The sequence below is a fragment of the Dendropsophus ebraccatus genome, chromosome 15 (assembly GCF_027789765.1).
Source record: "Dendropsophus ebraccatus isolate aDenEbr1 chromosome 15, aDenEbr1.pat, whole genome shotgun sequence".
Classification (NCBI taxonomy): Eukaryota; Metazoa; Chordata; class Amphibia; order Anura; family Hylidae; genus Dendropsophus; species Dendropsophus ebraccatus.
This window is the reverse complement of record NC_091468.1, coordinates 28,795,966-28,814,978: the sequence shown is the minus strand read 5'-3', so window position 1 is coordinate 28,814,978 and position 19,013 is coordinate 28,795,966. Positions and strand designations below refer to the sequence as shown.

The 19,013-nt window shown below is 42.6% G+C and overlaps 1 protein-coding gene across 1 annotated transcript; it reads left to right on the top strand.

The window, feature by feature from the left end:
• On the top strand, window positions 1–17,107 carry URB2 (URB2 ribosome biogenesis homolog). Its single transcript, XM_069955053.1, has 10 exons — window positions 1–79; window positions 2,992–3,129; window positions 5,420–5,596; window positions 6,702–9,954; window positions 10,752–10,912; window positions 11,870–11,980; window positions 12,859–13,101; window positions 13,905–13,995; window positions 14,819–14,946; window positions 16,161–17,107. Exons 2-10 carry the CDS (start codon window positions 3,004–3,006, stop codon window positions 16,356–16,358), a joined length of 4,488 nt encoding a protein of 1,495 aa, XP_069811154.1. The 5' UTR covers window positions 1–79; window positions 2,992–3,003; the 3' UTR covers window positions 16,359–17,107.
• The last annotated feature ends 1,906 nt before the right edge of the window (window positions 17,108–19,013 follow it).

Genomic DNA, 19,013 nt, shown 5'->3' with positions numbered 1-19,013 from the left:
CGTCAGGTTTCCGGGTCTGCTCTCCACACGTGTGCTCCGTTTCCTGCGGGAATCTCCAGTGTGTATGCTTTAGCACAAGGTAAAGACTGTATGTATGTTATTACACTGTCCTGTATGTATTACACACCCGTATTGGAGGAGATACAGGAGGCAGCTGCGATGTAAGCTTATCTACCCTGCGGACTGACAGTGACTGCCACGTGACACGTTCCTGAGCGCAGGACAGAAGCGGTCAGTCCGTATATGTGCTCAGTGCTGCTGGCGTGGTGGGCTGTACCATGTAGTCTGTAGAGGTGTAGTGGGCTGTACCATGTAGTCTATAGAGGTGTAGTGGGCTGTACCATGTAGTCTATAGCGGTGTAGTGGGCTGTACCATGTAGTCTGTAGAGGTGTAGTGGGCTGTACCATGTAGTCTATAGCGGTGTAGTGGGCTGTACCATGTAGTCTGTAGAGGTGTAGTGGGCTGTACCATGTAGTCTATAGAGGTGTAGTGGGCTGTACCATGTAGTCTGTAACAGTGTAGTGGGCTGTACCATGTAGTCTATAGAGGTGTAGTGGGCTGTACCATGTAGTCTATAGCGGTGTAGCGGGCTGTACCATGTAGTCTATAGCGGTGTAGTGGGCTGTACCATGTAGTCTGTAACAGTGTAGTGGGCTGTACCATGTAGTCTATAGAGGTGTAGTGGGCTGTACCATGTAGTCTATAGAGGTGTAGTGGGCTGTACCATGTAGTCTATAGAGGTGTAGTGGGCTGTACCATGTAGTCTGTAACATTGTAGTGGGCTGTACCATGTAGTCTATAGAGGTGTAGTGGTCTGTAACAGTGTAGTGGGCTGTACCATGTAGTCTATAGAGGTGTAGTGGGCTGTACCATGTAGTCTATAGAGGTGTAGAGGGCTGTATCATGTAGTCTATTGCGGTGTAGCTGGCTGTATCATGTAGTCTATAGCGATGTAGCGGGCTGTACCATGTAGTCTATAGCGGTGTACCGGGCTGTATCATGTAGTAGTCTATAGCGGTGTAGCGGGCTGTACCATGTAGTCTATAGAGGTGTAGCGGGCTGTACCATGTAGTCTATAGCGGTGTAGCGGGCTGTACCATGTAGTATATAGAGGTGTAGCGGGCTGTACCATGTAGTATATAGAGGTGTAGTGGGCTGTATCATGTAGTCTATAGCGTTGTACAGTCTCTGTACCATGTAAGTCTACACCTGTGTTGTTACTCTTCCAGCCTCCTCGAGTGATGGGTTATGGGTAGAATGGGTATCACCCAGTCAGCCCTGACATTGAGGAGATTTTGCTGCTCACCATTCATCTTCATTAGTCTTCTCCTTTTTTATATTGCACATTTACTGCATATATATTATATAGTGCAATTATTTATATGTATCATACAGTATATATACTATACTGTATTTAGCTCCTGGTTACTAGTACCGCCCCCGCCACTGTGCCTGCGCTGTCTAGGATCACTATGGCGTGGTGTATGCGCAAGTAGCCAGCATCGTACAGCAGAGATACAGACTGGGGGTGGAGAAGAACCAAAAGGCCACAAATGCTCTATGTCCCGCCTCATTGACTCCGCTGTTGCACAATAAAAGATGATTTTTCACCCCAAAGACTGCACCACAAGGGTTTTTATAAACAGACCTGGGAATGATTTCATTTCATCTAACCAGGGCTGTGGAGTCGGTAAGCCGCAACTCCGACTCCTGAATTTTAGCAGGACCAACTCTGACTCCTGCTCCTTCATAAATAGCCATTCAGATACCAGGGGAGTTATTTATCACACTGGCTCAGCAGCTTCTCCCTAACGTCCTACATGATCCTGGGGCGACTTCTGAGTGAATAAAGGAATACTGTATATAAAGCAGATTATCCTGTGTGTGCAGTGGATGCAGCCAGTCTCCAGCCTCCATGTCCTGAACTACTCACAACTAGACTAGATGGAGCAGGTGGTCTTTTCCTGCTGACAATCTTCTATGTTTCTAACTAAATATTCACCATACTTAAAGAAACACTGCTAACAAAACAGCTAAACACTGCGCGCGTACACACACACACACACACACACACACACACACCTACCTGCAGCCATTGAACACTGAAGACAAACACACAATTTTCTCTTTGAGAGAACAGAGGACAGAGGTTACTGCTACACTACTTATGTCTTCTCCTCCTCTATATTACACATCTTCATATTACACTGCTGTTCATATACAGTCATAAAGATAGCCCCGCCCCCAGTGCTTCTAATAGCTTCCCGGCCAGAGGATTTCACTGATAACAGCATAGGAACAGTGCCAAGGATGAAGGTAATAGACATACCTTCATCCTCAGCATCCTGTGTCCACTAGGGAGCTATGAGCAGGTTAGAGTTGTCTACCTGCTGATAGTTCCCCTTTAAAGGGGGTTGTCCTGTCCTTAACCCTTTTTGTTTTGCACAGCATGGGGGACGAGTGTGGTCTGACTGCTCAAACTGTCCACAATCCTGAGAACAGAGGTGTAGAGTATCCGCTTGGGATTGGGTAGCAGTCATGTTTGCGTTCTGCCTCTGTATACATTGTCTGTTGGGGGCTGAGTATTGTTCTCTATCCTCTGAAGTCTCTTAGTGAAGGGATGGAGTGGGAGTCAACACACACTGTGCTGGCCCTGGTGCTGTGAATATACCTGCTCCACTCTTGCCCCAATGTGACTTCAATATATGCAGTGTATATATAGGAACTCACAGTGTGTGTATATAAATATATATTTTTATTTTGGCACCTGCACCCCATATAGTACAGCAGCCTCCCTATAGTGAGGACTCGGGCATCACTCACTCACCAACCGGACACACATGCCTTGGTTCAACTCATCCTCATGCCCTGTACCTCCAGTTATCATTCATTCTGGAGGAGGCTGCAGTCTTGCCCTAATGTAATAAAATAGAAATAAGTGCCCTATGACCCATGAGTTTCTATAATGCATATTGTTTTCTTTACTTCAGGAGGTTACAGCAATGGCTGGAATTTACTCCGGTATCCACCTGAAGTTGAAAAACTCGAAAATTCCCTGGGAACATAAGCTAAAACTTGCTCATTTTGCTTGGATTTCCCATCAGTGTTTCATCCCAAACAAGGAGCAGGTAAGTGTGAATACAGGCGAAAAGTAACTATCATTTTGTGTCATTGACATTAGCAAAAGTCTATAAGGCTGGGTTCACACTAACGTTTTTCTTATTTGCTAACGGATCCGTCCAAAGGATAAGCAAAAAGCTGATGAGCAGACTGGTGCAAACTGATTTTTTTCATTGTCCGTTTGCATTTTGGCTTTAAAAAACTGACTTTGTCCATCAGTTTGCATCAGTTAGCTTCAGTTAGCATACGTTTTTCTATCAGCTTATTTTTCTTCTTTGGTTTCTCACTTCTTCTGTGCATGCTCAGTGAAATAACTGATGAAAACTGTTAACTTGCAAACGGATGTCAACTGAAATACCTTTAGTTTAGATCCGTCCTCATTGACTATAATGTTAAAAAAAAAACGGAAGTCCACTTTCCGTTCGTGATCTGTTTTTTCAAACGGATCACTGACTGAATACATGCAAACGGAGCACAAATATGACCAACGGAGCACAATAAAAATACATAGAAATGAATGGAGTGTTAGACGGATCAGTCAGATTCCGTTTATGTTGTTTAAAAACGGAACAGCTAAACGGAACTGTGGCGGAGAGAAAAACGTCAGTGTGAAGACAGCCTAAGATGCTCAAAGTAAGAAAAAAAGAGATCTGACATTTATATATTCGGACCATATAATGATGACAGAATTACATGATTAATGTACGGGTCTCTGCATCCAGCACTGGGCCCCGAACCTCAGTTGAGTCAGTGAGGTGAGATGGGTGGAGGCATGCATGCTAAGGCTCGACAACACCTCCTTGACCACACATCTTTGTCTCCTTGCATGATATAGAGATTCGCTTTTACCCTTTTATTCATGTATCCCTAAAATTACAGAAACACAACTGATGTCGCTCTTAAAGTGTCACTATTTTTTGTAAAATCTTTTGATGTGTTATAGAGACATGTCAAAAGTTTTGATCGGTCCGTACTGATCGGGAGAGCAAGCTGGCTGAGGGCCGCTCTAATTGCAAACCTCTCCCGGCTCTGTGACAGAGAGTCAAGATCACCATGGGGCATGGAGTTTGGACACCTCCCCCCCCCCCCTTCGCAATCTCCGACTTGTCCCTATACTGTGAATAATCCTTTTAGTTAGTTTTAATTAGAAAATCCCTGTAACTCTGGACGATTATAGTCAGGGTGTTAGAGACGCTCCTGCGGGCGATAATTGTCCCGTGTAAAAGTGACGGCAATCAGTTAAGTACCAGGTAAATGCCTGATCCTCGGCTGATCATCTGTTTAGAACATGCCTTAAAAATGTATTGGCATTGGCCGATAATGATAACGGCAAAGTGTCAGCGCAGATTATACATCTATATCTATATGCTGTCAGTTTCCAGATCACACAGCAGTACATACTTACGGTAGCACACTAGGTGTGATCCAGCATCCTGTTCCTCTGGTTCTCCAAGCCAGCCTTGGTGTCTTTAGGATGCTGCCTCCTTTAGAATGATTGATAGCCGGAGGATACAGAGCCTAAAAATACTGCAGCTGGATGAGAGAGCGGTGAAACAGGATGCTAATGTGAAAGGACCCTTAGGGGCCTATTCCATGGAGCGATAATCTGCCTGATTCAGCCAATTATCGCTCAGTGGAATAGAGAAAACGATCGTGATCGTGTCATAGGCTGTTAGTTTATTTAGGCCCAAACCTAAAATCATCGGTCACCCACCACGCATCGCTTTGTGGAATAGCGATGCGCGACTGGCGATTTGAGAAGCAGCATACATTACCTAGCAGGGCTTCTTCTCCGCTCCGTCTTCCTCCCCGGGTCCCACGGCACAGCATCAGCTTCTGTGTGGCCTGACAGAGTTGTCAGACCGCTCAGCCAATCACTGGCCGGGACCGCCGCGGCCAGTAATTGGCTGAGCGGGCTGACAGCTCAGTCAGCCCGCTCCGGAGTTGATGCTGCGCCGCGGGACCCGGGGAGGAAGACGGAGCAGATGAGAAGCCCTGCCTAGGTAATGTGTGCTGCAAGGGCTGCAAGGACATCGGTAACGATGTCCCTGCAGCCCTTGCTAAACGATCATCGGGCCGTGGAATAGGCCCAGTAAACGAGTGCCGATCTAGCAGATCGGCGCTCGCTTACACTGTTGATCGGGCCCGTGGAATAGGGCCCTTACAGTGATGTGAAATATAAGAGCCAATATTCATGCTAAACTGACCAGGAAAGCTATTGTCCCTATGGGGGGGCACTCTCAGTAAACTAAATTAAATGTTTCCAATAAAAAAAAAATGTTTTGTATTTCATTTTAGTTCTTACTTGATTGGGTATGCCAAACTTTGGTTGGATTTCATACAAAGAAGCAAAATCTAGACGGGGATGTTGAGCAGAAGCTCTGGGTCTTTTTGGACAACATTTTACATAGCAAAAGGTTACAAAGTCTTATGGAAGAGGGAAAATCTCTCAAGCTTCGCTTTGCCATCGCTCAGGTAATTAAAGATTAACATTTTTCTTTCCCTAAAAAAAAAATATATTTATAGATAGATTATATATTTATATATCTATCTATCTATCTAAGCAATGCAGTTCCCTATCCCCTGCTCTGTTCTAGCAGGGTCCCATTAACCCTGTGTACTGTATATTCTTATATAGAGTACACAAGGGAGTCTGCCCGACATGATCGTGGTGTGCAGCAGCCTCTGCGGAGGGGGTAGTGATTGTTATCACCACTTGCTCTGTTAATGATTCTAGCACAATGAGAGCTGATATTAGCCACTGCTCGCTGTGCAGAGGATATCGGACATACAATAGCAATCGTGTCAGGCAGCCCCCCCCCCCTAATATACAGTAATATACAGTACACTGGGGAACAGGACCATGCTCCGCATAAAACTGCAGTACTTGAGCAGAGCATAAGTACACAAGCTTAGGTGTAGCACATTTGTTATATACCTGTATAAAACTTGTCTGCATCATCTTTCTGCTCTAAAATGTCATCGGTGGAAATTGTCACCTAGGCGGGGCTTCATACAGTTGGGCCCTCTCCACAGCAAGGAGAAAGGACCCAACTACCATGAAGCCCCACCTAGGTGACACTGTTAATTGATAAAATGAAGTGAGAATAAGGAGGGTGACAGTATAACTTAAAGGCCAAAATCTGCCTGGTCTTAAAGTGTTTGTAACCCTCTTTCCCCCTGCCTCTCACTTGCCACCTAGAGTCATCCTCCAGATGCCAGCCTGTTTGGTCCAGAACATTTTAGCAAGTCATAGCTTGGCAGAGAGGAGTAGGTGCTATCCTGTGATTGGCCAGGAAGGAAGAAAGAGCCTGTGTGTACTAATGGTAAATGGACCACTTCTGGCCCTGCCCCTGAAATAGAGAGAATAACACATAGCTGTGCACTATGGAGGTGTCTCTTGAGCGGTGTTCCTCCATTTTTACGACCAGCCTCTTGCACAATAATAGCATTAAAATCATCTTGTCACCACTGTGAAGGGTTGATCAAACCAGAATTTTTTTTTTTTTTTTAGTCTTTATAAGGTACAGGTACAGGTACAGTTTAGCAAGCCACTAACTGTCTTAATTTTTTTCCCTAGGTAATGAATAATATTTTTGCAATTCTACCTACCCAGCCAACTCCATCAGCTGATATTGGAATAGTGTTGAGTTGTTGTCAAGGCATTCTCTCCAGTCCATGTTTTGGGATGGTCTACAGAGCCAAATATGAACTGATGGTAGAACTTATAAGTAAGCTGTGTTTATTGGCTCATCATTGCTTGACTTCAGAGCACGCCATCACACATCAAGTATTAAACGTACTTAACCTATCCCTTAAACAGTATACATTTCTACAGAGACAGCAGAACAACACCAACAGACTGTTCACACAAGTGCTCACACATCTATTGGAGCCATGTTTGCTTCTACGGAACGCCTTAAACAACCACGATGGGGATAGTAAGACTGGAATCTGCCAGATTATCAGAGATATTGGGAGTAACATAGAGGCTGTTCTTCATACCGGTCTTTTCCAAGCAGAAATTCTCCCTCTTTACAAAGAGCAGCTGCTTCCTGAACTGGAGAAACCTGAGAAGAAAAAGGGGCCGTTCAAGGATTGTCAGATTCTAGTTTGCTCTATTTTGGCAAAATTGGAGAACATTGAATTTTGTGAGAAAGAAAAACAACTTTCCTTTTTGGCCGACGCTATTCCTCTTCTGTATAAACTGTTTTTGGACTCTTACTGCCGGGATGGGAATGAAGTGCTTTGCTTTCAGATGCTTGTCCGTTTGGTTGAATGCCTTTGTGCACCATTCGCAGTAAAGCAGGATTACAGGGCAGTCTCTTTTCCAGTATGGCCAGTTGGCATAACTGCACTAGAAAACCTGCTGAACTTTGTTCTCAGTCATAACATATATAATATTGCAGAAGATAACATTAGAGGTCAGGGGGTTCAGTACAAGTTTTACCGAAGTTTAACAGAGATATTAGTGTGTACTCCCTGCACGTCCTCACCAGCTTGGTTTAGGTGCCTAAAAACGTTGACTTTATTAAATCATCTTATTGTAGAAGCAGACCTTGCTGACATATTACGGCCTTGTCTTGGCGCAGATATTACTGATATGCGCATCAGGAAAGCTCAGGAGACATTAATTCTCAGCCTTCTGAAGACATATACAAAGCTTCGGCAGTTCACTAAACTCTTTCAGAAAATACTCACGGTCGTATGTCAGCCGGCGATGGAAAAGGACAACCCTCAGATTCTGTTGTCAGGGCTGACTGGAAAGCTTGCCGAATTTCTCGTTCAGCTTCCACCTAATCAAACTTTAGATATGTGGTCTATGGTTTTGGAGAACTGCCAACTTGATCAACTTAAAGATGACCCAAGTCATAGCTTAAAACTGGAAAGCCTTGGTTTGCTTCTGCAGTGTTTAATGATGAATATGAAGAGCTTAGACAATAATACTCCTGTTCCGGTTATTCATCGGTTTCAGCGTCTCATGAAGCAGATTTCTGAAGAGCTAATAGGGCCTTCACTAGGCATCGTGAAAAAGCATGTGGATACAGATGAAGCATCTTGGCTTCTGAAGCTCTGTGAGGTTGTCCTTCTGCTTTTTTATACCTGGATAGAAGTAAATACTGTGACTGCATTGAACTGTGACAAATACACCTCTCAGATGTGTCAACTAGCTCTACCTTTGGAATCACCTTTGGAGTTTTGGGATTTTTCTATATTTTTTGAAGATGAAGCATGTTGGCGTAAAGTTAACAGTCTTTGTCGAGAACCACACTTAAACTGCTTGTCCTACCTTGGGCTTCTTTCCATCCAGAAAATAAAGCTTATCCTTATGCACATTCATAAGCCGGCTGAATATGAAAAGCTCACTCTTCAAGCATCTGCCTCTTTTTTTGTAACCTGCAGCCTCCTCCTTACTAAGCACAAAGAACTTAAACCGTACAGCGCTAGTGTTGGCGCATTTAGTGTAAATTGTCTCCCTGTTGCTCAGTGGCATTTCCTGGTTTCAAATATTCAGATTCTTCTTCCCTTCATATCCCTTGAAGATATGAACAATATTGCCGACTTTCTGTTGGAAACCCAGTTGACAGACACCGACCAGAGCAAGCCAACCGACACGGATGTCACACATTCCCTTAAAGAGACTTCTCGAAGTTTACTCCGGAGTGATTCTTTTTCAGAAATGTCCATTTTGCAATGTGTTTTTATAACCAGTGTCATCAAAAAGTGTTCCATGCTGGTGAAAGAGCAAGGTAGATTAGGTGAAATTTTGGATCTGCTTTCCATGAAAGACTCGGACTATGTTATTTCTGTGTATAACAAAGCAGCCAGCATTGTAAATCCCAGAGTTACTGACGGGTGTGATGATTCAGTGTTTGTGACCACTATGAAGACTGCCCTGCAGCTTGTTTCCTCAGGACCAAAGATGAATGAACTTGTCCATTCTCCCGATGTGAACCTGCTAATGAATTTGATAGAATTAATTTCTGTGTTAAATCCTGACAGCCTGCCTCCGTTAGACCTATGCCGATGTTTCTTCTTGTTGTTATCTTTAGCCAATGCAAGTTCAGAGAAGAGCCTTCATGTTGCCGATGTTTGCTATAGAGGTTTAACAAATCTGCTCAGTAGCAGTCACGCTAGTTATTTATTTAAAATGGCATATGCCAGTGATGTCCTAGACGTGGTTATGACTTGCATCCGGTCGGCTAACTGGAATCTTTCTCCGGACGATGAACTGTACCGGCCTGCATTTTTCGACACTATGAATTTGTTTTTTGACGCTTTTCTCTCTCTGATGATGAAACGAAAGCCGAGTGCTCTGATTAATCTAGAAAAGTGCACAACGTCTGTGCTTCATTCTATATCCGACACAGAAAAAACATTTTGGACTACTTGTATGGGTCAGTTGCATATTGTGATACTAAAAAACCTATGTCATTATTTAACGCTTACCATTCAAGAACACAATACAAATGTGGAACATAAGGAACGGTTACGTTCTCTCTTGAAGCAAATTACTATGAAACTAAAGACTGTTATTCGTCAGTGCTTAGAGATCACAGTCTCGAGTCCATTGTTACCCTCCTTACTGGTGACATCCACCACTAGTCTTCTTGAAGCAGAACTTAGTGCTGTCGGGAGCCTTCATAATGCTGAACTGTACAGAGAGTTTTGCTTGCAGATTCTGAAGGAGGTTTGCTTTGCAAAGGAACAAAAGGCATTTTTGAAATCTGCATTATATTATTTGACTGTATGTATTGCAGTGAAAGACGTTTATCCAAAAGAGCAAGGGCTGTCCACCCCTGTGTTTACTGCTGTGGGAAATCTCCTTGCTAGTAAGTATGGAACAAGTGTTTGATTTTTGTACCTAATATTACTCAGAATTTTTTACTTTATTGCAGGGGAATTTTTTTCAGCTGCTGTATGTCCTGCAGGAAGTGGTGTATTCTTTCCAGTCTGACAGTGCTCTCTGGTGCCACCTCTGTCCATGTTGGAAACTGCCTAGAGCAGTGAGACTTTACAGACACAGCTGGCTATCATGAAAGAGAATAGTTCTGCAGGCTGAACTTTTGCACCAGGTTCCATAAATCTTTAGCTATGCCACTTGAACAGATTACTGTGCTTCTCGGGACCTAGGCATCCTATAGTCTAAAAAAGACAACCCTTTAGGCTGTGTTTTCAAATGGCGACCTTGATTCCACTATTAATAATGGCAACATTGAACGGCTGTTGGTGGATGCATGGACGTGTTGTTTCAACTTCATGGCGTTTATCGGCATGTGCGAACACAATGAAATGGTAATACCTTGGCAGGAATTTATCATAAACCCCATTTTTGCACATTGTTTTTCTACTTGTGTTTAACATGCATAGGCATGTTAAACACAAGTAGAAAAACAATGTGCAAAAATTGCATGTTGTGCAGTTTATTAGAAAAGCACACGCCTGTTGCATTTCTGCAAAAAAGGCCATTGTGCAGAAACTTCAAAAGCTTGCTGAGAATTTTCATCAGCTCCCAGGTAGCAAATGTTGCACATGCCCCAATGGTAATTTCTCCCCCTTATCTTACTGTAATGTAATAGAATACAATCAAGTGTTAGTTTTCTACCTTTCTCTTTTCTTTCACCTTGAGGTCCCTGGTTCAATAATGAGACCCTTCACAATGCTGAAATAGAGCTGCAACAGTTAATGATGGGAGCAACAGAATATTGTACCTGTGAGGAATTTCAAACATTATTGAAATATATTTTTCACAAACTTGAGGTCTGCAACTTGTGGAGAAAGAATTACAAGGTTAGTGATTTTTTTTTTTTGATTTTTTTTTTTTATTTACCTAGAGGTCCTGCCACAAAATGGTTAAAAAGAATAATGTTTGGAGTAATACCACAATTTTAACACTGCTGCTCCCCAGTGTCATCTTCACCCTTTTTGCCTATTTCTTAGTCTCTCTGCTGCTCTGGTATCCTCACTGTCTGTGGGTCACCATTTGCCAAGGGCACCCCGAAATGCCTGACAGGGAGCCCCTCTCTAGCTTCCGCCTACTGCTTTAAAGCGGGTAGAAGTAGTCCACAATATATCACTACTTGCTTACACTCTGCGGAGTGGAAAAAGCGATAGAACACCTTGACATTGGTTCAAGAACAGATGTATTACTGTATTATGTATCTATTTATTTGATAGAAAAATAGATATTGTATATAAAGATGTATTCATAATATGAGATGGCTATGATAGATAGATGGTGACACATTTATCACGTTATGCCTTTGCAAGGGGTTCATCTATTTCCACTCACTCAATCTTGCACTCTCCTTCCACTCAGGAGGCAAATTGAGCATAAATCACACCACAACACAGTCCACACACCTGAAAACACACACTGCAACCACCTTTCAAACAAAGGACACTGTCACCCCAAAACACGGCTCACCAGCACTCACTGGGTCACAACACTCTAACCAAATTTATTAATGTTTAAGCTTTACTAGACAAATGGTACCATGTTAACAAAAAAAGATAAAATAAGATAACTTACATGGCAAATATCCATCTGACCTCCCCCCCCCCCCAGCCCCCAGTTTTTTTTCTGTTGCAGGCACATTTTATATAGTCAAAAACTTTTTTTTTTGTTGCTGTGTAGTACAGTATATGTTAATCAATCATTAGTAGACATGAGAAGAAAATAAAATAATAACAGAGCTATATCAAACAATCTGTGACCAATCATCAACAAGACTTTTTCTTTTTCAGGTCCTGTTTTCTGGAATCACAATGATTCGACTTCTCCTTAACTGTTCTTTACAAGAAGACAAAAGCTCATTGTTCTGGTCTACAGCGTCTCAGATTATAACTGCATTAGTGGTAAGTCTTAAGTTTCTATTTATAAGGGTGGTATTACACGGGCCGATGGGGGCCCGATAATACCTGTAAACGAGCAGTGATCTGCTAGATCGTCGCTCTTTTACTGGACATATTACACGGCCCGATAATCGTTAAACAAGGGCTGCAGGGACATCGTTACCGATGTCCTTGCAGCCCTTGCTTAACTATATACAACATTTGACATACATACATCAAGGTATGGTGGTCTCAGGAGCTGAAACTTCTCCATATGTAATCGGTGCTGCTGTCTCCTGCAGCTTACTCCTACTAGCAGCGGCCAAGATTGGAGAAAATCCTAACCTCATCTTTAGATCCCCTAAGATGCACTGGTCAATAGCGACTATGTAATTAAACAGCGGTAGGCAGTACCCAGTTGGGAACCCAGTTTGTTAACATGCAGGCTGGTATGTATACTTACCATTGATGATTGGTGTCCTGCTACACGGCTTCATGCCTATGGCACCGTTCAAATCCTGCTACTGCCCATGTGAACTCTTCTTCAGCTGTCCCGCAGCTAATGAGGCCAGAAGTCAGAGTCTTCAATGAATCTCTATGACAGCGCTCTCATAGAAATGCATTGGAGACCCTAACATCCGTCCTTGGAGAAAGAAGGAGTCAGAAGAATCGTGCCGTCACCCGTATGGCGCTGTAGGACCAGAATGAAGTCATGCCGCAGGAAACAGATCATCAATGGTAAGTATATATGCCGGCCCGGTGCAGGAGGGGGGCCCTGGAGTGCTTGTTTAAAGTGGCATGGTGACAGTATCACTTTTAGGCATCTGTTCCTCTGGGGGTGTTCTGTCTAAGACTATCTATGGCCTAAACTAATTTCATAACATTTGTTTCCATCCTTGCAGACCCTGAGTGTGGAAGCTTCTAAGGAACGTTTGCTGCTTTCCACCATTGTCGTTCCTGTACTTGACACTATGGCTTTGTTTCTAAGACGAGGAGAGCCGTTTCTAAACAATCCTCACCATGTGACGCTCTCATTGAGTGCACTCTTGATAGTGCCGCTCGAGAATGTGAAAGCTGAAGACTACTATAGCCTATTCTTATCAGTACATGAAGTGCTATTTTCTGTATTACAATGTCATTCAAAGGTAATTTCACTTTTATAAAGCACAATGAATTGTGGGAATTATCAACCTATATTTATTACTTATATTTTGGGGTGTTCAAAGAGGACTTCAAAAAAACGTAGAAGCCCTCTAACATCCTAAATAAAGGAAAAGTCTGTTTACCAAATGATGCCTACATAAAGTACTCACTGAAAATGTGAATTAGCTCATTTAAGTGGCATGACTCTTAAAGGGAATCTGTACCCACAGAATCATCCTCCCCAAACAACTGTTATCTTTTGTTACATAAACTGAAGTCCTTTCTGGATCGGATTTTTAAAATTCTCCTGGTGGTCTTTTGGGTAAAAAAAAAAAAATCATATTTTATTCTCCAGTAGCTGTCTCAGTGAAGGGGGTGGCTCAAAGCATCAGTGGTGTATTTTGGGCCAGATCTCTGGTCTCCACCTAGCTAGCCTGGAAAGAGAAGCCCGTCTGCCTCACATAGCAGTCTACGATTGCTGCAGCGCATGCACAAGAGCTGGAGAGCAGAGATACGGTCCGGGGTTGTTCAAGAAATCGGAGGGGGACCCTTGGTCCTGCCGCACCAGGCAGATTTTGATAAATGCCCCCGGGAAGGACTTCAGTTCATCTAATAAACGGTAACAGTGGTTGGGGGGTGATTCTGTGGGTGCAGTAAAGTATCATGTCACTTGAACTTGCCTTGTTTTACCATCCGCAGGTGCTGTCTCACACCATGACTTTATAGTGTTGAATATAATCCATACATAATTGAATAGAATCTGTTTTACAGTCATTCCCTGCTAAGATTTTACATTTTTTTTAAGGTAATGTTAAAATCGGTTCCTACATTCTTGAGCTGTTTTCATAGATTGGTTGCATCTGTCATGCACGAGGGACGGCAAAAAGGAGACAAAGGTAACTGGCTTGATTCTTTTATCAGGTTAAATTCTAGTCCATAGCTCAACTGTACACTCGCCATTCACACAGATTACAAAGTGACTTTCATACATACCTTAAACAGTGCAAAACAGAGGAATACCAGCACCAGCAAGATGGGGGGATAACATCATACTCTCTGGTACCAACTGCAGTTGAAATGTAACATGGACATGCCACAAATTATATCCTGATATTTATATATTAAACCTCTATGAAGCGTAACTGTCATTTTTTTTTTTTTTATTGCAGAAAACAGTTGTATAGGCGTTTTTAAGAAACTCTATAATAGGTTTTATTAGGTAAAAAAAAGCCTCTTTCTGTACTCAAAAAGCAATCTCCAAGCCTCCCCCCTCATTTTTTATCTGTGCATTGTCAGGCAAAGCCGTCTTCATTACAAAGAAGCCAGTGAAGACAGGTTCTGCTGTGTCCATTATATCCTATGGAGGGGGAGGGGCTGAGGGAAATTAGTGAGCAGGAAGAGGTGACATGAAGGTCAGCTGTTTGGAGACTGTCTGGTCACCTAAAACGCTGGATTCGGAGGTCAGAAAGGTCAGTGCTTATCTAGGAACTTGCTAAGAGAAGACTGCAGGGTGTTGTGCTGTGCAGGACTCCTCCGTGCTTACTCACTCCTCTCAGCCCCTCCCATCATAATTATCAGGGATGTAGTCAGATAAGCCATAAGGGTAGATGCACCTTGTAGTATTTTATTTAACCTATTGCCTTGAAGAGTGCTGGTTTTGTGAGTTATACTCTGCTTTAAAAATTTATTTAACCTTTTAATCTTTTTTTTTCTTCAAAGGAGCCAATTGTATTCAGAAATGTGCCAAGCTGGCTGAAAGAATGTATACTCACATTGCTGCGAAGACTGAGGAATTCACTGTGTTTTCTACTTTCATTGTTTCACAATATGTACATGAGCTACAGAAGGTATATATATAATGGATTGTGGCTAAAACATCTCTAATGCAGATGTGGCATTGTGGTATAAATATATTTTTATGTAGGTATAAAAATACTGTTTGTATGTGCCTTAATCACAGAGAAAGTTTTACATGTGACATCAGATAGTAATAAGTGTATCAGAAAAACAAAAATATTTCTTTGTTAGGCTGCATTCACATCACGATATGTGAAGGCAAAAGCTCAAAATGGCCTGTGTGCACGTATAGTAAGTGGCCGGGCTTTGCTAACGATTGGAGATGAGCGAACCTGGTTCGGGTTCGAGTCGATCCGAAACCGAACGTTCAGTATTTGATTAGCTGGGACTGTTGAACTTGGATAAAGCTCTAAGGTTGTCTGGAAAACATGGATACAGCCAATGACTATATCCATGATTTCCACATAGCCCTTTATCCAACTTCAGCAGCCACCGCTAATCAAATGCCGAAAGTTCGGATTGACTCGAGCATGCTCGAGGTTCGCTCAACTCTACTAACGATCCATGTATCATTCATTCAGCCAAAGAAACTGACAGCACAGATATACATATATCCATGCTGTCAGTTTTCAGATCACACATCACTACAAACTTACCTAGTGCGTTGCTCCTGTGATCCGGCATCCTCCTCTTCTGCTCTACTGTACAACCACTGCATATTCAGGCTCCACATCCTTCAATCATTCTGGAGAAGGCGGCAGCCTGAAGATGCAGTGGCTGCATGGAAAAGCCAGAGAACAGAATGCTGCATCACACAGCAGCGCACGAGGTAAGTATGTGCTGCTGTTTGATATGGAAACTGAGGGCACGGATATATACATATCCTAGAACCCAATATATATGTATCTGTGCTGTCAGTTTGCCTTTATCGTTATCGTGTAGTCACCGCAAGTAATGATTGACAGGCAGAAAGTCCAGTAACGGGGCTCTCTGCCTGTCACTCATGCCCTCTGAGTGCATGAATGGATGGAAGTCGCCCAGATAACTACCTGCCTGCCTTTGCCTGCCATGCGCCCAGATAAAAACGTCATTTTCTTTGGTATAAAGCTTCTGCTGCTCAGGAGCTATTTATACAGTGCTCCAGGGAACCATATCAGCCCAATTGGCCTGATTAGTTCCCTTTAAATAGCAATGCCCCCCTTTGCAAAATGCTAGACAGTATCACCTGTAAACACTTTTTTGTTTTGTTTTTTTCTTTACTCAGGTAACACTTCAGGCCGAAGTAAAAAAATATTTGACAGAAGGAATCTTTCACATCCTAGATCTGTGTATTGATCGTGATATTAAGTTCTTAAATACATCCTTACAAATCGGAGCACGAGAGGTGTTTAAAGAATTGTATCATGATTATTCATCTAGCTACAAAACAAGGAATCAAGAAGAAGAAAAATATATGGTATAATGGTGACTGGAGATTGAAATCATATAGAGTCAATGACAACATCTGCATAGAGTTTGTCACCAAGCGTGGACATGTCCATGTTAACCTCATCAGCTCTGCTGCATAATGACATTGACGATAAATGGAAGCTGTCAGCAGCGTTTGCAAAAGCTGCAGACCCCTATGGATAGCTGTTGGAGTATAAAAGCAAACTATATATAATATATCATTTTTTCAACCAATTGTCAATGGGGTAGGGCCCCAAGTGCCATGGCACTACATACCTCCTTGCTTGGCCCCATCTCCCAGCCCCTCCTGGGGACAAACAATTCATTCCATACCTTTTCAGTTTCCTTCCACCAGTTCGAAGCCTGCTGCTTTCTGCTGAAGACACAGAAATCTGTTGGTGAGCTGTTCATGTCGTCTCCTCCTCCCTTCCAAGAAGGCTTATTTAAACAGCGTCCCTGTCTCTGCACTCTGTAATGGCCGGTGGGATAATCATAGTAAGGTCATTAGCAACTTGACCTGCCGGCATTACTGAGTGCAGAGACATTCGGCCAGCGACACTGTTTACATAGCAACATAGAAGTTGTTTCCGTAGAAAAAGACCACCTGGTCTGCCCTTTTAGTAATTACTTTCTTATTATCTTAGTATAGATATATGTTTATCCCAGGCAGGTTTACATCTGTTATTTTCAATTTACCAACCACATCTGCTGGAAGTTTGTTCCACGCATCTACTACCCTTTCAGTAAAGTAATATTTTCTTATGTTGCGGCTGATTTTTCACCCAGCTAACCTTTGACTGCAACCTCTTGTTCTTGAATTCATTTTTTTTTCCTAAAAACACTTTCCTCCTGAACCTTATTTAGTACATATTTATAGGTTTCGATCTCTGCCTGTCAATCATCTCCACAGACTTCGCTGACAGGCAGATAGTGGTGACTACTCACGGGCGTCTCCCTGCCCAGATGACTAGTTGCCCCTCTCCCGGCCTTGCGCGCGGGAATAAAACCTTTTTCCCTGATGTAAAGCTACTGCCGCAGATGCAGCTGGAAGCCCCGGGAAGCTGCACAGTAGGTCTATCCTGTGCAGCTGGAAATAATATCAACACAATCGTGTTGATTGGTTCTCTTTCAATAATTCCTCTGCACCCAGTGTTGTGTATAGAATTGCTTGTAGGTTTAATTTTTTTGTTCTTGGGAAAGTTTCCAGTTTATTTTTTATAAGCATGTAAAAATGGAGAAGAAAAAAGCATATACAATGTAATATGTATTTATTTGTCTCATATGTGATCACATCTTTTTTGGATGTGCCTGTAGGGGTTAAATATTTGTATTCATCCACTATTATATCCTTTTCTGATCACATCGCAAATCAATCCATATAGTCTAAAGTGAAAAAAGCTGCTGCCACCTACACATACCGCTGTCTTGGATAACAGGTTCTGGATGCACACTTGTGCATACTAGCGGTTTTACAGGTGACCAAATTATGGACTTAAAGCATGGTAACAATTTACTTTTACTAGGGAAACTGACAGCTAACATATGTACATTCTGCTGATGTAGGATGTACTGTACATATAGCTTATACTGCACATTTAGGATATGCATATAGGGTATACTGTACATATAGGTTTTTAGTGGACATATGGGATATGCATATAACCATGCTGCCAGTTTCCAAAAACCGATCACAGGAGAAGTGCATAATTATGTTTTGCTATGCTCTGTGATCTTGCATCTTCAGTAAAAAGCATCTTTATTCTGGGCCTGCACAACATCTGCCGCAGCCTGAAGATACATTGGTGGCCCAAGAGCTGGACGGGCTGGGGCTATGCAGGGCATCGACAAAGGTATGTATGCACTGCTCTTGTGATCGGTGTCTGGAAACTGGCAGCACAGATATATGCATATCCTATATGTACAATACATCCTATATGCATATCCTATTGTCACAGTATATACCATAAGCATATCCTATAGGGATATGCTTATATAGGGTATACATATAGGATATACTGCATATATGTACAGTATATCCTAAATGTTTGTTTCCCACAAGAAATGGCTTAGATTCACAGTATAGAGCTACTGTGCAGCTCCCCAAGCATAACAGCTGTGTCTGCAGCGGTAGTTTTACATCAGGGAGAAAACAGGAATTATTCCTACTGATAATTTGGTTTCCACGAATTCCTGATGATGACACCACAACTGGAGTTTGCCCCTCCCATCACTGTAGGGACAGGAAACAGAGGTACCCCCCCCCCCCCCCCCAGTCCACCTTAATGCTTTTTCAAATTAAAAACAGAAGATGAACTAAGTAACCCACCACCAGTTATTAGGGAGGGATATAAGCTGGTGCCGTCATGAGGGATTAGTGGAAACCAAATTAATGGTAGGAATAATTCCTATTTTCCAAAGCATTACCCCTCATGATGGCAGCACAACAGCCCTGCATATCTGATCTTCGGCCCATGTACAGGGCTCCAGACTAAAAAATTTACCTTGGAGCCATTGGCTCCTAACCTGAAAAATTTAGGCGCCAAATAGAATATTTGGTCGCCAACATTTTAAAACATGTAACATTAATGTTATGTTAAATGGGACTTACTGTGTGCAGAGGCCACGGCAGCATCCTCCTCCTTTAGATTCTTTCTTTTCTTAGTTTGAA

Excerpts from the sequence above, each read along its gene's own strand:
- URB2 (XM_069955053.1), top strand. The coding sequence starts at position 3,004 with ATGGCTGGAATTTACTCCGGTATCCACCTGAAGTTGAAAAACTCGAAA. Across the intron at positions 5,597-6,701 it reads TTCGCTTTGCCATCGCTCAG|GTAATGAATAATATTTTTGC; the intron begins GTAATTAAAGAT and ends TTTTTTCCCTAG. Across the intron at positions 9,955-10,751 it reads TGTGGGAAATCTCCTTGCTA|GTCCCTGGTTCAATAATGAG; the intron begins GTAAGTATGGAA and ends TTTCACCTTGAG.